The sequence below is a fragment of the Rhinolophus sinicus genome, linkage group LG18, assembly GCF_036562045.2.
Source record: "Rhinolophus sinicus isolate RSC01 linkage group LG18, ASM3656204v1, whole genome shotgun sequence".
In the NCBI taxonomy this organism is placed as follows: Eukaryota; Metazoa; Chordata; class Mammalia; order Chiroptera; family Rhinolophidae; genus Rhinolophus; species Rhinolophus sinicus.
Window position 1 is genome coordinate 2,284,736 of NC_133767.1, and position 17,819 is coordinate 2,302,554.

The 17,819-nt window shown below is 50.4% G+C and overlaps 1 protein-coding gene across 3 annotated transcripts in view; it reads right to left on the reverse strand.

Annotated features, from left to right (window-relative positions):
- The window catches only part of VWA3A (von Willebrand factor A domain containing 3A), a 58,199-nt gene that overhangs the window by 22,407 nt on the left and 17,973 nt on the right, over nt 1-17,819 (reverse strand). Inside the window, exons 6-16 of one of the 3 annotated variants that reach the window (XM_074322720.1) lie at nt 15,503-15,704; nt 14,456-14,579; nt 11,226-11,347; nt 11,072-11,149; nt 9,447-9,501; nt 6,822-6,920; nt 5,369-5,475; nt 3,241-3,366; nt 2,849-2,957; nt 2,548-2,613; nt 1,237-1,362 (exon numbers count right to left, since the gene is read on the reverse strand). In XM_074322720.1, the coding sequence (XP_074178821.1) occupies nt 1,237-1,362; nt 2,548-2,613; nt 2,849-2,957; nt 3,241-3,366; nt 5,369-5,475; nt 6,822-6,920; nt 9,447-9,501; nt 11,072-11,149; nt 11,226-11,347; nt 14,456-14,578 (1,011 nt within the window). In that variant the 5' untranslated portion in view covers nt 14,579; nt 15,503-15,704. Of the gene's footprint in view, nt 1-1,236; nt 1,363-2,547; nt 2,614-2,848; nt 2,958-3,240; nt 3,367-5,368; nt 5,476-6,821; nt 6,921-9,446; nt 9,502-11,071; nt 11,150-11,225; nt 11,348-14,455; nt 14,580-15,502; nt 15,762-17,819 lie in introns of all 3 variants that reach the window. The other 2 variants (XM_074322721.1, XM_074322722.1) reach the window with 2 other exon arrangements.

The window sequence follows — 17,819 nt, forward strand, 5'->3', positions numbered from 1 at the left end:
TCCTCTAGCCCAGCCCCTCCCAGCCCACATTTATAAACTGAAACCCTGAGGTTCTGACAGGTTAAATCACACAGCTCGTGTAGCAGTAAAACAGAACAGCAATTCCCAAAATTCAGACATCTGAGCACCCCCTTCATGAATTTTGCTGTATCTGAGGACCAGTTATTTACTTAATATATTTTTCTCAGAAAACACGTAACATTAAAGCTTTTTAATATTCAACTGATTTAGTTTAAAAAATTTTACTTTAAAAATTTTAACTTTGGAAAGATCTATCATTACCATATGAGCTCATTTTAAACATAACATTTTAAAAACTGTTAATGTGTATATCACCATACAGTCACCTTGCAAACCACAAGTAGCATATGCCTCTCACTTAGGGAAACTCCTGGCCTCAGGTTTTGGCCTCAGACAGACCTGGGTTCAATTCAGACCCAATTGATTTCTATCGCTGTGATCTCAGGCAAACTATTTAACCGCTCAACTTCAGTTTGCTCATCTGTAAAATGGGGTTAATAATACACCTACCGCAGACTGTTGTTGCAGACAAAATAAGATACTTAGAGAATGAAGCATTGTGCCTACGGCAATACTGAGCACAGAGCAAATGAAAACTATCACAACACTAATCATCACTGTGATTACGTAGAATCAGTAGAAGAGCTGAACTAAAGTTGAAGACACCAGTCTATGCGCCGTGTTTCTTTCACAAATGCAGCCCCAGTTTTCTTCTGTCCACAGCTAAGTTTTCTGTGTGGCCTACACAGCACGTAGCTTTTATGGTGCTTGTGTCCATAAGCGGGCCAAGCTATGCTGCCAGTGTTAAGTTAATCCTCACAAGTAGGGGCGTTTGCCCTGAATGAGGGGTTCAGCGGGGAAAGCCACCTCCTAGACAGCCCGCTCTGTGTGGCTGACGTTTTCATCATTCTCCAAACTGGGCAGGAGGGAAGGGCGCGTGTGGAGGAGGTGGGAGGAGCCTGCCGGCCTTTCTCCGAAATACAGTTTTCAGGTAGAAAGTCTACCAGGACCTTCTGGCACAATGGGAGGCTGGTCCAGCCCACCCAACTCTGAGAGATGGGGTACAGCGGAGGGCAGGGCTTTGCCTTGTTTCACTTTCAGGAGTAGGGGCTCTGCAGCCCTGCCCTCTGAGTGACAGGTGACAAGGGAGAATGGAGTGAGTGTAGCTGAGTGCCTCCAGGAGAAGGTCCCAGAAGCTTCGCTCACACGACCTACCTCCTTCATCAGGCCGGTGAGCTCCGGGCACGGGGCGCTGTGGCGCAGGGCTTGCACGTGGCCCATGAGGTTCTGGGCCTTTTGGATTTCGGCCAGGAGCTGGTCCACATCCCGGCTGGTATAGATCTGCAGACAGTGGGAGCAATCAGTCCTCCAGAAGGCACTTAGCTCCCGGCTGCCGCCAAGCCAGGGAAAGGCAAACAGCCACGTCAGTTCCTAAAGCTGAGTGGCAGACGCTTTAAACCAGACGTTAGGAACTGGGGTGCATGGCGGCACAGATGTGCTGTGTTGCATTTGACCAGCACTGGCTGCAGTGTTTTTAAACCACTGATGGGTTGTCTAACCAAAAACGTGAAGGAACTACACCCTACAGGATGCCCCCACCACTCTCTGTTGTCCCCCATCAGAGTCAGTTGTAATTTTCTGTCACCTCGCACTGTTGTTTTGCTTATATTAAAGACTGTAATGAAATTTGTTTTACCCATATCTCCATCAAGAGTGAAAAACAACAGAGAGGCCAAGAGGGCCACAGGTTTTAAGATGAAATATTTCTTAAACTGGCCAGTTTCATTCATTTACTGCACTTCCTACCCTTGTAGTCTGTGACCCCTACAAACGGCCTGGGAAATGAGGTACATGAGAGGGGGTGTTGCCCTAGGAAGACGGTGCCTGACCGCGGCTCCCTCGTGTAAAATGCTAGACTTTGTGACATGAACGTGTGAGAGGCAAATATTCATTGACTCGTGGCTATTCAGGGTTAGCAGGCAAGACCAGCCTGCTCGCTGAACAGATGGCTGGGTTCTCGGTCTGCCACGTGGGCATCCACACGTTCGTGTGTTGTCACCTCCACTGTGGACACAGGGTGCGGGACGTGGTTATTAACCAGGAAAAGGATGCTAACTGGGGGGTTGGCACGGAACTCGCTGCTCCTTCAGAACTGGTTGTGGCGGGTCCCCTGCAGGAGACAGAACTGAGGCAACTCATTTGGACTCGGAGCTTTGGTGGGAGCGGGGGTGGGGGGGCGCGTGGATGGCAACTGGAGAGAGACGCAGGGCTCCACCTGCGAGGCTGGAAAAGGTCTGTAGGCTCAGAGGCGTGTGATCCTCTCATCATACACGCCGACCAAAGGATCTCTTAGGACTTCATGGCCCTGTCCTTCCCACATGTTCATTTTAACCTAATTAGACCTGTGTGAACCCACTGAGCTTGGGGGAGGGGTGGGAAGCAAGCGCATAGCATGACCTGTCCTGGGCCCCGTCCCCGGGGCACAACCAGGCAGGCGGGGAGGGGACCGGAGGGCCGTGGGCTTACCCCCGCTTCCGGGCTGTAGCAGTGGTAGCAGCCGCCGACAGCTTCGGCAAGGTTCCTCAGGACAGCCTGTGGGGATGGAGACACGGTCAGTCAGCCCTCCCCCGGGTAACGCCAGGACTCTAACAAGCTTTCTCCCTGATGGGACCTCCCGGCTGCCCACCGCCTCCCTCCTACCAAAGGGAGAACTGGGTGCAAGGACAGGGGTGTTCTGGTCCACCGCGTGGGGCCTGTCCACGCAGGCAGCCTCACAGGCTCGCTCTGGCCAATCCAAGGGGACCCTGGGGGAATCTCAGGTACTCACCGGGGGCACTTGGCCGGCGCATTTGTAGGTGATGATGTGGGGAAGGAGGCCCGTGCCCATGGTGGCCTGTTGGATATAGTTGGACAGGATGTCAGCAGGCTGGTCTGGGCTGGGAGAAGATGGAAGAAGAGAGCGGGCAGAGCAAAATGGTCACTCCCAGGGAACAGCTACTGAGTCTCGCTGACCCCTGTGTCTATGGCACCTGTGTAGGATGCAGGCAGAGGGCCAGCGCTGGTGGCCCTGCCCCCACACCTACAGAGAGACAGCCTGGGAACACTGTCCCTCCATGAAGCGTATGTGAAGAGCCACACTGATGAGCTTTCTTCCAACAATGGTTTGGTTCTCTGGCCCCCTTTACGTTGTTTGCTGTGCATGTGTGAAAGGAGACCTACCAGCTTCCCAGGAGGATGACCAGAGAATTCAGCCCCTTGAGTGCGAAGATTTTCCTCAGGGCTTGTAGCAGATTGCTGCCTCCATCGGGCTTCAGATTCTTAACCCAGAGCGTGAGCTCCTGGAGGCTGGGGAGACAGCAATGCAGACAACAGCACCCTTCCTGGGCATCAGGCCCAGGACAAATGCGAGCTCACTGGAGCCTAACGATAGTTCTTTGAGGTGGGTGCCTTATTCCCATTTTATAGATGAGAACACTGAGGCTCAGAGTTAGGACTTGCCAACATAATACTGGAAGCGACTGGCAAGACTGTGATTTCAAACCAGGTCTGACTCTAGGGACTGAGCTTCTGGCAACTCAGCCTGAGTCCCTTCTCCTCCCTCATACTGCCCCCCGAACCTTTCCCCCCACCCCCAGAACTCTTCTGGGAGGCAGCCCCCAGCTGAAGCACAGAGTAAATCCCCTAACTCTAAGAGGGCGCTAAGAGAAGGCACGCGGCTGCGGGGCTACAACCCAGGCGGACTGGGAGACACTACTGGTGAACAGCGAAAAGGGCTCAACACAGTGCTTTCCTGGTTAAATATGTCACATGGTTCTAGTGAGACAGCTCTGCTCTTCCCAGTTCTCTTTCAGTCTGATCAAAACAGATAAAACTCAGCTTGCTGCTAGAAGTCTGTCTTCCGTTTTTAAGAGTCTCCCTTTTAAACAAAGAGATCAAATGCAGGCCTAGCGCCTTCTCTAGCCAATAGGTTTCAAGCTGGAATATAGCATCACTGTTTCATTTGTTTTCATGGTATTTATTTTTTGGCTACTTTCTAATTAAGGCAAGTGATGAGGGCCTCTCCATTATGGTATTGATAGTTTCCCTCAACAATAAACAGGGTTGATCTGAAGAAGAATCAATAATAGTACACGTGGCAGAGAAATGACAAAAATCACAAGGGAAGTCAGGATGGACTGACGTTGAGGAACTCTTGGCTAGATGATCTCAAGGTCACTTCAAGGTCTGACATCTTGGAGATCGGGGTTGTAACTCTGGTGGAAGTCACAGTGAAAAATGCTCTTTCCCTGAGTACCTGCCACATGCCACATACTTATTTTTATTTCGCCTTCACAGCTCAGTGAGGTGTAGGCATCCTCGGCCTCATTCCGCTAGTGAGTGAGCTGAAGGACTGGTCCAGGTCACCGAGCCAATGTCACAGCCAGGATTCGGAGCCAGCGCTGCTGGAGCACTTCTCCACCTGGACGGGGTCCCCTTTACAGCTAGTGCTGGGCAAGGGGACCTCAATCCACCCAGGGCCGAGCTCACGGTTTTCCCGGTTTTCCCTGCACTCTGCTCCAGGCTTTGGGAACGAAGGCTGGCTCCATCGTGTTGGGGACATTTCCTAACCTGAGCCCCAGTTTCCCCATCTGCAAATGGGGATTAAAAACCCCTTCCACATGCTGGCTACACACAGTAAATAAGACAGTCCATGCGCAGTGCCTAGCGTGGCACCTAACACGTGGTGGGTGATCAGGGATGTTCTCTTCCTGGGAAAGAAATTTCTATTTACTGGCGTAAGAAGCAGAAACTCTTACACATCTTCCTTCTCCCCCCGGCACCCCAAAGACACCCAAACTCCGCACGATGGAGCCATTACAAAGGATGAGGAGGACCTGTATGTACTGAGAGAATGATACCCACAGCCAGGTGCAAAGCCAAGGTGAGGGCAGAGTGTGCTGCGTCCTGTTGGTTTCAATACACGAGGCTCAACACAGACGCACGTGTGTGACGGGTGTGGGAGGGGGTTCCTGGGAGGGGAGAGGGGCCTCGTTTGCTTTGCTCCTTTCACGCTGTTTGAATTCTGCCGATGAGCAGGCCTGATTTTCATAATAATAACACAGCCTTTGCTAGTTTGCTGGATAAAAATGGTGTCTCGGGGTTAGCATGTCTTTTCATTCGGTGGATTGCTTGTGAGGGTGACCATTTTTCCAAAAGTCATTGGCTCCTGTGTTTCTGCTTCTGCGAATTGTCTCTGCACTCATCTGATGGGCTCTGGGATGTGCCTGTTAATCATGTGATAGGCACTCACACTTGGGGAGGAAAACAGACAGACAGACATTCTGGCCGTGGCCGGGCAGTCACTCACGTGGAGGCGCTGACACCCATGGGGTCCGGCCAGAGGGCGCTGGGCGTGGTGCCGAAGGACAGGACATACAGCTTCTCCTTGTGGCTCAGCTGCTCGTCAATGAGTTTCTGGGGGACACAAGGACAGCACTGGCTCCCAGCGCCAGGGCCACGTGGAGCCTGGCTTAGCCTCTCATGCGTGCTCGCCCCTCTAGGCTGGGGTGTCAGCTGTGCTGAAACGGGGTAGCCTGAGGCTCAGCTCAGTGGCCCCCAGCTGAGGGGTGTGGGATGTGCTTCCCGCCCACTGGGGGTGTGCCCCACGTTCCTGCATGTGGTGGGGGCGGACGTGGGCCTTCAGCCTGCAGACTGGTAGGTGGACCCGGGTGATGGCGTGCCCTCACTCCCACTGACTGCAGACGGCAGTTCTCTTCTGGAGCAGCTCCTTAGGGCTGCAAGACACGGGGGCAGGGGGTGGGGAGATGTGCGTCCCCATCTCAGCGTGTGCGCTGGTGGCACCCAGGGAGGGAGGACAGAGGGGGGTGGGAGTTTCTCTCCCAGGCATGTGAGCTGGGGATGGAGCCATGGGCACAATGCCAGCCTGTGGAATGCTCTCTAGCCGGAGGAGAACGCCCCCAGCTGGAGATTTCCCCTGCATGCCACAAACGCAAGGCTTGCGTTGGCTCACACTGGACCAGCCCACTGGGGGATCTTGGGAAACTCGACTCATCTAGAAGGGGACACTGCCCTGACAACTGTTCCCTGACACCTGTGGGGACCAGGAACAGGGCACAAGTCTGGGTAACTGGCCCATCCTGAGCCCTACAGAATCTTTGAACTGGCTATTGCTGCTAAGGTCCCCCATCCAAAGCTCCCACAAGAAAATAGCCCCTCCATGTCACTTTACAGACACCACAGAGGTTTTTTTCTATGTCATACTCTGTACTGAGCACTTAACTTGCATGAACTCCTTTGTTCCTCTGGCAGCCCTGTGAGGGGCCACTGTTATCACCCCATTTTACAGATGAGGTGACCAAGGCACAGAGAATAGGTGACATGATCACAGAGCCCAGGAGTGGTGGAGGTGGCGGGGATTCGACCCCAGTCATCTGCCTCTGCAGCTCTTAGCGTCTCTGTGATGGACACACTAAAGGAAGTTGCCTGGGCCGGAAGGAAGGCTGTGCCATGCGATGCTTTCCAGGAACTGGGGAGGTGGCAGTCTCGGGACAAAGTCAAGTTAGTAAGGACTGCTGTGGTGAGAACACTAGAAGCTCACACACAACCAGAAAGGGCTGAGGTTGGGTTTTGTGGAACTCAACACATTTCTTTCACAGTAGGTGCTAATTAAGTGTGAATTGTTCTTTGTAAAACACCCCCTTTCTACTTGCTATAAACAAAGCCACTTAGACAGCACAAAGGGGAGGGAGGAGTGGTGGGGGTGGTTCCAGATCCTTCTCTATGGACGCCCAGAGACTTACCATGATGTCTTTCTGAAACTCTTCTCTCTGAGGGCCACTGCTGACAGCTGACACATCAATGAGGACACCAACTCTGGCCCCCTTGATGAGGCCAAATACCTAAAAACCAAGAGGGTGTGAAATAGCCAGCACAAGTCTGCACTGCTCTTAAGCCCTCCGCGGGAAGCCCCGCATGAGGGGAAGGTCCAACCCTCCCGCCCTCAGCGAGAAGCAGCAGAAGGCTGGCCGGCCCAGTGCACAGAAGGGAAAGCAAACCCCAGGTCCTGCTCCCAATTTGGGGCAACCTATGCTTTGCGTTGTTTTCCCTTCATATTTACTGTCCACTCTTATGCATACGTGTCCATTACAGACCATCTGGAGACCACAGAAAAGCATCCTTTGCATGAGGTAAGGCCTGATACCTCATCACATCAGTGTATCTTATGTGATGTCTCGATAGCCTTGTTTATTTCCTGCCTGCTCTACAATCTAAGGCAGACGTGTTCAGCACGCTGGCTGTCCTGGTATTTCTGGGAGTTCCTAATTATGTTTCTAACAGCTACTGCCATCTCCACGTCAATGCTGGTTGTTCTGCACAAAACACATCCTGTTACAGCTGCACTGGGAACTAGAATTTTCATTCATGTGAAATTGATGGTTCTCTAGGGGCAGGTGGTCCCATCTGTTGCTCTTTGCCTTAAATCCTGCTTTACTGGATATCCAATTTTCCCGTTCAGTTCAATTCTCTGCTCTCAGAGATGAGTGTTTTACACCTCTCACACCTCCAACGCACTCTCTTGGCAAGTGATTTGGCCTCCAATTTCACAAAGAAAACAAACAAATCCAACGTTAGTTTTTTTCAGTCTTTCCACACGGAATCTACCAACCTACCTGCCCTTATGCTCACACGTTTCGCCTTCTTCCTGTTACTAGCATTGAGGCCAACTCTCAAAGACCTAAGGCCACCGCTTTGACTGGCAAGACTGCATGTTCTCTCGCCAAATAGGAACTTTGCTTCTCTAATCATCCCTTCTCCTACCTGCCCATTGCACGATTTCCATCACCCTACAAACTGGCCATAACCTCGCCCGTCTTCACAAGGAAATAAACTTTCAGGACCCACCTCTCCCTCCTGCTGCCACTTCACTTCTCTGCTTCCCATATTAGCAACGCTTCCTTGCCCCCCACTTCTCTGAGACCCACTCACTTCAGGCAATCTCCGCCCCACTCCTCTGAAGCCACATTTATCGAGGGGATCAATGACCTCACTCTTGCCAAACCCAACGGTCAAATCTTCGTTCCTAGCTTTCTGGAACTCTGCGTGGCACAGGACACAGTTTGAACGAGCTGAAACAGACAGCTCACTGGCCTTTCCGCACTGCACCTTTTCCTGTCTTTCCTTCCACTCACTGGCTGGCCCTCCTTACCCTCTTTTGCCGGACAGACCCTCCTGCTCATCCTGAAGACTACATATTGGGACGCCCGGGAAGCTGCTCCTGCAGGCGTCAGCCATGGACGGACAGCAGTCCCATGGCCTGGGTGCTTGACAGACACGGAGTCCCAGGCCCCGCTGCAGGCTTACCAAATTAGTCTGCATTTTAACAGGACGCCCCCACCCCCAAACCAGGGGCTTTGGCTGCATGTTAACGCTTGAGCAGCACAGGTGAGAGCTCCACCTCCCTTTCTCTTCTGTCTCTACACCAGGATTTGTCAGCCTCTGCACCACCTTCAGGCCAGACAATCCTCTGCTGTGGGGAGCTGGCCTGGGTGTGGTAGGATGTTTAGCAGCTTCCCTGGCAACCTCCCTTCCCATTCGTGACAACCAAAATCTCTCCAGAAAATGCCTAAGGTGAAAGCAAACGGTGAGCCAGAAAAGTAACTGACTAGGAAAATAGGCTAAAACAAATAAGAAAGCAAATCAAAGGTTAATTAAATGCCCACAATCACTCTTCTACCCTCGGGGTCTGAGGAAGACTTTTAATCAAACTTTCAAGAAAAGTTATGCGCAGATGGTCAGCCTCAGTCGGACGTGTCTCGTTATGGGTCTGAGGTGAAATGGCCGAGGGGACATCTGCTGTCCTCACCTGCCTGGGATCTGTTTCCTCTTCCGGTAACAACACTCTGGCTTTCCATGTATAACCATCTGTCTCCCTTTCTCAGTCCATGAGGTTGGGGGTGAGAGGTGCGTCCTCAGTCTGCCCCTCTCCCCACCCCTGGCTTTCCTTAGTACAGCTCACGCCCCTGGTGATGAACAGGGGTCTAAAGGAACCCAGCCAAGGTCAATCCCAGGCCCTGGGAAGATGCACTGAGAAAATGAGGTGAGGGCCCTTCCAACATGTCACTCTAGCTGGAGACACGTAAGCTTAGAGCTCCTGATGACCATCGTCCCAAGCCTGGGGACAGCCTTCCCGAGAATAAGACCAACTCCGAGGAAAGCAGAGCCCAGAGACAAAGAGGTGACATAGTTCGAGTCCCCGGACACAGCTATGTCTGGGTTCTTTGGTTTTTCATTTATGTAGGTCAAGAAATTCCTTTTTCAGCTGAAGCCAATTTCAGTTGGGGGTCTATCATTTGCAACTGAAAGGGTTCTAACATATACAGAGGTAATGAGGGCAAGAGGGCAAAGAATGAAACCCCCCCAATTACCTTTCTGCTGTTTTCTCCGAGCCACCGCATTCTGTGTTGATAGAGTTCAATGGCTCTGTCAAGACACAAGACAGAATCATCACCCAAGGTCAGCTTTGTCACTGAGCAACAGTCACTTACATAGAAAGAAGCGTGGCTGTGTCTAAGGCGGTGGGAGAACATAGGGCAGAATCTAGCGAAGAGGAAACGGAAGGGACTCGTCTGCCGGGGGAAAGGACGGAGGGAGCTGTGAAAGGAGCACAGAGCACGCGTGTGAGCTGCTCTCTGGTGGCGCCACAGACACTAGAAGGGACACGGGGTGGGCTCCGAGGGCGGGGGTGTTCTCCTGAGCACAGCGCTGTTCCCAGGTGAGCCTTCCTGGTCACCGGGAGCTGGTCACACGGCCGCAACTGAGGCAGTTTGGCAGCAGTTTCCAGGCTGATGAACAAAAGCCTTCGTTTCCAAACAGTAAGTGGCCAGGGGAACGCCCTGAACCTCCCTTCTTGCCAGCCATTGCAGTGGCTGTTTGGAGACCAGCACGTAACAGGTGCTCACGTCAGACTCAGCGCCCTGAACTGAACTGACTCACCTGCACATGGGGCCGATGGGATCTGGGGGCCTAGAGAAGGGCAGGGCAGGCCTTCGGGGATGAGGCCCTGGGCCGTGGCTGGTGAGCCGAGCTACAGGCATGCGTGAGCAGGGATCGGGTCCGAGCATGAGCTTCACAATGACACATGCTTGTCTTGCCTTCCAGCTCTGCCATTTGCCAGCTGTGTGACCTTGGACAGGTGTCATAACCTCTCTGAGCCACAGTTTCATCATCTCCAACATGAAGATAATAACTGGACTCTATCCAAGTCAATTTGCCAAAAGTTAATTTACTGAAAGCCAATCCCTTGAAAATCAATTTGCCGAATGACCACTTACCTGACTAGACTCGAACATTCCTTGAAATGCTGGATTCACAATTAAAACCAATTAACTGAAATATTGCAGAATTCTTTAAAACCCGTTTAAACCTTCCAACCCAATAAAAATTGTTATAAAAGTTACAGTTTAAATGTTTTGATAAATTGGACAAATCGATCATTTAGCAAATGACTTTGGGCTATCTTGAGAATACTACTACTATTTCTACTTGTTGTGAGCATTGCATAAGATAATGCACGCAGCCCTTAGCAGAATTCCTGACACATTAATAAATATTAGCCATTAACGACTATTCTAGCTTTATAAGAAACCTCAGGCAAACAGTAACCAAGGGTCAGATTACAAGCTGGGATGGAATGTATGCATGTGTGAGCAAACTCTGGTTTGCAGTGGGAAGCCTGCATTTTTGACATTCATTTGCAAAAGTATAAACCCAACCCACTGGTCACTGAAAGTGGTCACTCTTAACCATTACACATCAAATGTGGCTGTGAGGTTTTGTGTTTATCCAAAGGGACCATAGATTTTAGAAGGCTGACAAAAATACGGTCCAACTTCTTTATCTGAGAGAAGAAGAAATTGGGGCTAGAAGTGGAAAGAGACCTGTGCAAGGTCCCACAGAGATCGTTCTTTGAACAAAGCTGCTTTCAGGCAGCTGAAATGACATAATCTTTGAGCTCTGGGCTTGTTGGGAGGACACTGAGAAACATACTTACTCAGAGAGCTTTGATTCAAACTGGTGGATGAGCTGGGCGGAGAAGTGCATTTTCTTCATGACATCGCTGCCCTCCTCCCTGAAGAAGCAAAACCTTATGAAGGGACTGGGTGTGTCACTGCAGGCTGGGGGTGAGGGAATGGCTTCAGACTTACAGCACAGTTGTGCCCTGGCTTATCAGGTCAGCCAAGGTGAGTTTCTCAAGCTCTAAACTGTGAGTTGAAAGCCAATCTTCGGAGTCTTCCCAAGCTGAAGGCTGGGGCTCGTCCTGCAGCCTCTGTGAGAAAGAAGCCAGCATCAAATGGAAAACCATGGAAAGCAAGGGCGAGGCTGAGGACGCCGTAGAGTCTCTCCACACACATGCCCAAGGGTTGCCAACTCGGACTGATCTTACCCGAGTGCAGGACTCGGTTAATAGGGCCAGCTTTCCTATTGGTTGTCATGTTTCCTGATGACATGCCCCCTAACCAATCCCATAGGATGTGCTGCCTCTATGAGCCCTGCTGACAGCCTCCTTTGGGGCACACCTCGCCCCTCCCTTTCTCACTGCAAGCTTTCCCTCTCTCCTGCCTGCCTCCGACTCTCTACCAACTATGGGGACGGTGGCTGCCTCTCTTGCTAGAGCAAGCTCTGAGTAAATTGCCTGTTTGTTCTCATTGGGGAGGTCTTTGTTTATTTCCACACTTGCGTTCTGCGTACCATTTCAGGTGGGTGAGTTCTGCCTCCCTCTCAGTCTGAGGGCCCCCAACAAACTTGTTGACGGATGGAAGAGGGAGTGGGTTTATCCTATCCATCCAAAGGCCAGAAGCAGGAGCGATGGGTGATGAGTTTTACAGGAAGAATTTCCCAGCCATCACAGGAGTCTGGCCGTGAAACGAACGCCTTACTTGTACCTAGGGACACCTGTGTCACTTCCATAGTGCTAAGCTCAGGGTGTGGGTGGTGGCCTCGGTGGTAGGGCTGACGTCCTTCCTGGCAAGCATTCAGCATTGGCGAAGCTTCCTGGGAGCCAGAGGGTGGGGACAGCTGACCTGAGGCTTTGAGCCCACTTTGCTTGCCCCTTTCGGAGGCTGGCATTTCCTCCCTTCTCTGAGCCCTACTGTGAATGAGGCACTGTCCCTGGTGCTGAAGCGACCGTGTGAACAAGTCAGAAACGTTCTCGCCTTCTTGGAGCTTACACCCTGGTGTAGGGGGGATGCACAGTGAAGAAATGAAATCAATGGATACAACTTCAGAAACAAACAGTTCTATTCGGAAGACGGAGCAGAGAAATGTCACAGAGAATGACTAGTTGGAAATGGGCAGGTCACTTTGGCTGGGGTGGCGGCTGGAAAAGGCTAAGCTAACTCTTCCAAGAGCCCACCCATAGAAAGGTACACACTTCAATTTGGACTTTATTTCCCTTAAATTCCTCTTGCCTGAAACAACTTGAATTTCATTTGAAGTGTGTAATTTCGTTATTGACTTATTAAGAGATATTATCCTGTTGCTATTGGCTTGTGCAATTATTACAATTTCTGCAGTGAACCTGTACTAAATAATTGGCAAAGACAATCTCAGTCTCCAAGGAACAAAACAAGTACACTGCGGTCTCCATTTACTAGCTCTGTGAGGCTGACCAAGTCATGCTCTCTCTCGTCACCTGCAAAATTGGCACTGTGGACCATGGCACAGAACACAGCCTTGAGTGTTTCTGCACAAACAGCTCTCAACAACAGTGGAAGGTAACCATAAAAACGAAGACAATGAAAATAAAATGCTGCTTTTATATTCCAGCGTGTTGTGCCTTACGTTCTGTGCCTGAGGCCTGTTTTTTCTCTGTTTCAAAAGGAAATGGCCAAGTGTTAAAGCAGTGTGAAAAATACTAGTAATTAAAGCAAACACTTAAGTAGCACTTATTATGTGTCAAGTACTTTCCATAAATTAACTAATTTAAATTCTAAAATGTAGGTGCCATCATTAACCCCATTTTACTGACCAGGAAACTGAGGCCTGGAGAATTGAGTTTGCCCAAAGTCATGCAGCTAGTGAGTGGCGGAGCTGGGATTCAAACCCAAACAGAATAGCTACCGCAGTGTGCTTGTCTTTAAATCAGCGCCAACTCCGACTATCTTCATTAAGGACTGAGAGAGAACTACTGACAAGCTAACTTTCCCATTATGTGCGTCTTCTATGTCCTGCCTTTGAACAGCACCACCTGAAACCATCGTCTGGGTCCCGCACTTAGGGAAACACCGTCACACATATGAACACTAGATGTCACTGTTCTCGTCCTTTCCGACTCAACCCCTTCCCTAGTGGCTAACAGCATGGCAGACCTATAATTCACCTTCCACTTTACTTTCATTTGAAATGATCCATTATGTTTTGGGCGTGGATGCTGCATTATTAATATTTGAAGATCCACTATTGAAGATTCTAGATTTTGACTGTAGGGCATAGTGATTGTGTGCTTTTCATAGGCTGTGCTTTACACAGACAACAGCAAGGTCTTTGTGTTGGGGTGATCCTTTCCCTCTTTCCCACTGCTGTTCATTTGTGAGGCGGGTAACTGTAGGACCGGTCCCTGGACCCCTGGGAAGTCATGCGTTTATATGAAATGAGATGAAATAAGGACATAGCATCAATATCTGAAGTCTCTGAAAGAATCCTTCAGAATCTCAAGACTCTTTTGACATTTCCTCTTTTCCTTTTAATCAAACGTGCTTTCCCATGAGTGCCAATACTTAAGCAAAACATGCCTGTTTTCCTGATTGTTGAGTTGCCAGCACTAACATTGTATTGTTTTTGATGATCACGTCAAAGGTCTGAGATTTAAACTCCAGCGTAGATTACATAAACAGTTATGGGTCAGGCTTGCACCTGGCAACCCGATGCCTGTCATTTCCGTGGTAGGATAAATTCTAAGTTCTAGACAATCCACTCGCCATCTCGGGAAGACAGCTAATTTACACATTGAGAGTCGGCCTAAAACCATAGTTCGGGTTATTCTAGAGGTTGATTCTCCTGCCCAAACTCTCTTGCTCCAATAGTACTTCCTGAAACTGATGTTTAGATCTAGACTTTAGGGAATCCTAAAAGAAAAAAGTCTTAGGGAGGGGAATTCGAGAACTAAATTCTGACTTCAGGCTTTGATAACATGGACAGGCTCTTTACATGCTCCTGGATGTTTAATGGCGTGGCCAAGAAGACTGTGTCACTTCTATAAACAGCAAGGAGATCCTTCAGTCACTTCTAAAGGCAGGGGATCAGGGCTGAGTACTCAATCTCTTTCACTCCTGGGATCCTTTGTGAAGAGAGAAAACACCCAGAGCTTAACGCATTCTGCCTCCCCTCACTATGATTTGTAAACATCGTGACTCAGTTAAAGTACCACAGTTTTTACCAGTAAATCCTGCGTCTGGTTAACGTGTGTAACCAGTAGTCCATTGTCTAGATTTTGGCCAAGTCCATTGACATCTTTCTGGTTCAATTGCTTCTTCCGCCCTCTGTCAGTGCTTCTCTTCATGCTACAAAACATAAAGTGATTCGATCAGCGCCCCAGCACTGGACGTTGATTCTATGCTGCCAGCGCTTCCCAAACCGTTTTTATTTCTGTGCAGTCACTGGGAAGGTTCCTGCAGAGCCCTAATAAAATGTGGACTCCAGGTTCGTGAGACGATCTATTCTACTGTTCTGGTAGGTACCTAACCGAAGCCCTCAGGCACGCGCTGATGCAATGGCCATTTACCCAGTCTCACTTCAGGCAGGTATTTCCCCCTCAACTCCCCGGAGCAAATACTCTTTACCTTGGCCACGGAAGGCAAGGCTAGTTCCTGTAGCCATTATAAAAATACCCAATGCTTATTTCCTAGGGAGGAAAAGAATTCCAGAAAAGAGAAGTGCAGCATCAAGACAAAGCCATAGGTGGTGGGGGGAGGGAAGGGGGGTTTAGATTCAGCTCAACTCCCCTTTAATTCATTCATCCAGTACTTCCTGAACACCTACGAGGTGTCAGGCTTATCTGGGTGCTGAGGACACCAAGGGGAGCAAGGTAACAGGTTTGCCACCCTCAGCACGACTGACACTTTGGACCAGCTAATGCTTTGCTGTGAAGCGGCCCTGTGCATTGTGGGATGCTTAGCAACCTCCCTCACTTTACCTACTGGATGCCAGTAGTACTTCTGCCCCGCAAGCGGTGACAACCAAGAATGTCTCTAGGACGTGGCCTGAGGTCTGCCGGGAGCACATCAGCCCCAGGTGAGAACCACTAAGCTGGACAGTGCCCTTGTCCTTTGCAGAGCGTCTTTCTCGAGGGGAGACTGGTGTTCACAAATTACACACAGCAATCACAGATGGTGGAAAGCGCTGTGCAGGGGATGCTACGACGACAGAGAGTTGTCAGGACAGGGACCTACTCTGCATAGGTCAGGTGGTCAGTGACGGTGTCTACCTGAAGGAGGAGGAGGTGGCCCTGTGAAGAGCAGGCAGAGGGCAGCAAGGGAGCACAGTGATTCCCACGGAGGAGGGGTGCGGAGAAGTACTGCGTTTTCTCTGCGACCTGCACCTGCGCCCACGGGCGAGTCCTACAGCCTTTTCTTCTCGGCTTATTGAATCAGTGGCAGACTTCCTCCACGATGGATCAGCCAGATTCTCTGGGAAGCGGAATTAGGAGTTGTGGGGCCACCATGTGCACGCAGAGCAGGAGAAGCCTGTGTGCAGAGAAGTGGAGTTAGGGGTCGTCCAGCCTTGGGTTCCCTGGGCCGGTCTCTCCGGGGTCCTCCCTCCCTGCTCTGCCAGCTCCTCTGTCCCCTCTGCAGGCCTCCCGAGCATGTGAGCCTTTCTTCCTCTCCCCACTTTTTCATCTTTCCCTAGGCAATCTCATCCTCGTCCATGGCTTGAACTACTAGCCACACAACTGCCAACTGTATGTCAACCACCCAGACCGAGCACCAAAACTCAACATGTCCAGGGCTGAATCCACACACCCTACAGACCTATCCTCTTTTCATTAGAGCAAGTCACCATCCACCTACGTCTATGAGTCCGAAACCTAGCCATTATTCTTGACACCTCATTTCCCACAGCCAACCCATCACCTAATCTTGTTCATTTCACCTCTCTCAAATCTCTCCACTGACCTGTCTCTACCGACATTTTTCCTGTCCAGGCCACCGTCATCTCTCCACAGACAACTTCACTAGACCCTACGCGGCCTCCTTCCCTCCCTCCCCACCCCGTCCTCTCACCCAATCTGTTCTCCTCACTGAAGCCAGAGTAGTCGTTTAAAGACCCAAATCCAGTGTCACCCCTCCACTTGTCCCTCCTACTGAAAACTGTTCAAGATTTCCCTTTATTCTAGGATGAAGACAACTATCCTTACGATGGCACCTGAGGCCTCACCTGGGCTGGCTGCTGCCCACCCACGTCTCTCTCCAGCTCTCCCACTTGCCCTCTGTCCCACCACACCTCCTCTGCAGTTCCTGGACTGCTGCGACCCTGCTCCTGTGACCACAGGGCCTTGGCATGTGCCCTCTGCCCTGGAACGCTGTTCTCCCAGAACCTCCACGTCCTTGACATTGCAGCTCCAATGTCACTTCCTCGGGACGTCTTCTCCAGAATAGCTCTTTACTTAGGTTCCTTTGTGTCATACAAACTACCACAGAACTCTGTTCCTTTCTTTCAGAGCACTTATCTTAACGTAGAATGATACATTAACCATTAGTGTGATTTTTAAAAATTGGTGTCTGTCCCATTAGATTGTAACTGAGGTGAACGCAGGGACTGGCAGATGATAAATATTTTGAGGTGGGAGGTGAAGGGAGAGGAGGTTGAGAACTATCTTGGTTCTTGAATTTCTAATTAGTGATCCCAGGCACTTGTGAGAACTCACTTTCTGCTCTCAGGTTCCAAGAAATACCCCCTTCTTTATAATTCCCTACCTTTCTGCTTAAGCTAGCTCATTTAGGTTTCTGTTATTTGCCATATATATATATGTACACACACACACATATGCAATCTCCCCCAATGAAGTTGCTGCTTGCACATGAGAGTGCTTTCCTTACGAAATCATTGTTAAATAGCCTAATGGTGGTTTGGTAACTTGCTTTTCTCTTTTGGGTCTTTAATCTTTTATTCAGAGGATGCTTTGCTTTTGGAGAAGCAGCAATGTGACAACATCTTTAAGAAAAACTGGCTTTACTTCAGTGCACTTGGCTGGGAGACTCTAGTGGCAGCCTATTGAAACAGGAACATCCCAGGAACCCCGGCCACCCCGCAGTGTCTCAGCTTCCTTGCAGTGAGTGATTAACGACACTTAATGAACTTAGAGGCCCGCAGGAGTGGATTCTGGGGTGACTTGTGAGGGCTGGTGGAGGAGGGTTTGGGCTGCAGAAAGCTAACAGAACACCGTGTGTGAGGAAAGAGCACTGGACCTTCGGTTGGTTTCGTCTGCAGAATGGAATGGGGAAAACAGTAGACCCAGCCTACTTCAGCTCCCTCGTCAAGAGGAGCCACTGGAATTGAGAACGTGAAGGGCTTTGTAAAATACAAAGCACTATAGAAATGGAGACTACCATCAAGAATGGGCTCCGTCTTCAAGCACTTCAGCAGGTGACACTCGAGCAACCCTTAATTCCATGAACATTATAGGGTCCTTCCGGGTGCCGGAGCTGGCACTGGAGGGGTGGGCGGGGGGGGGGGGGACGGACAGGACACAGCCCTTACCCCCAGGCCTTTGCTGAAATGGAAGCTTCGTAGACGGGTCTCCT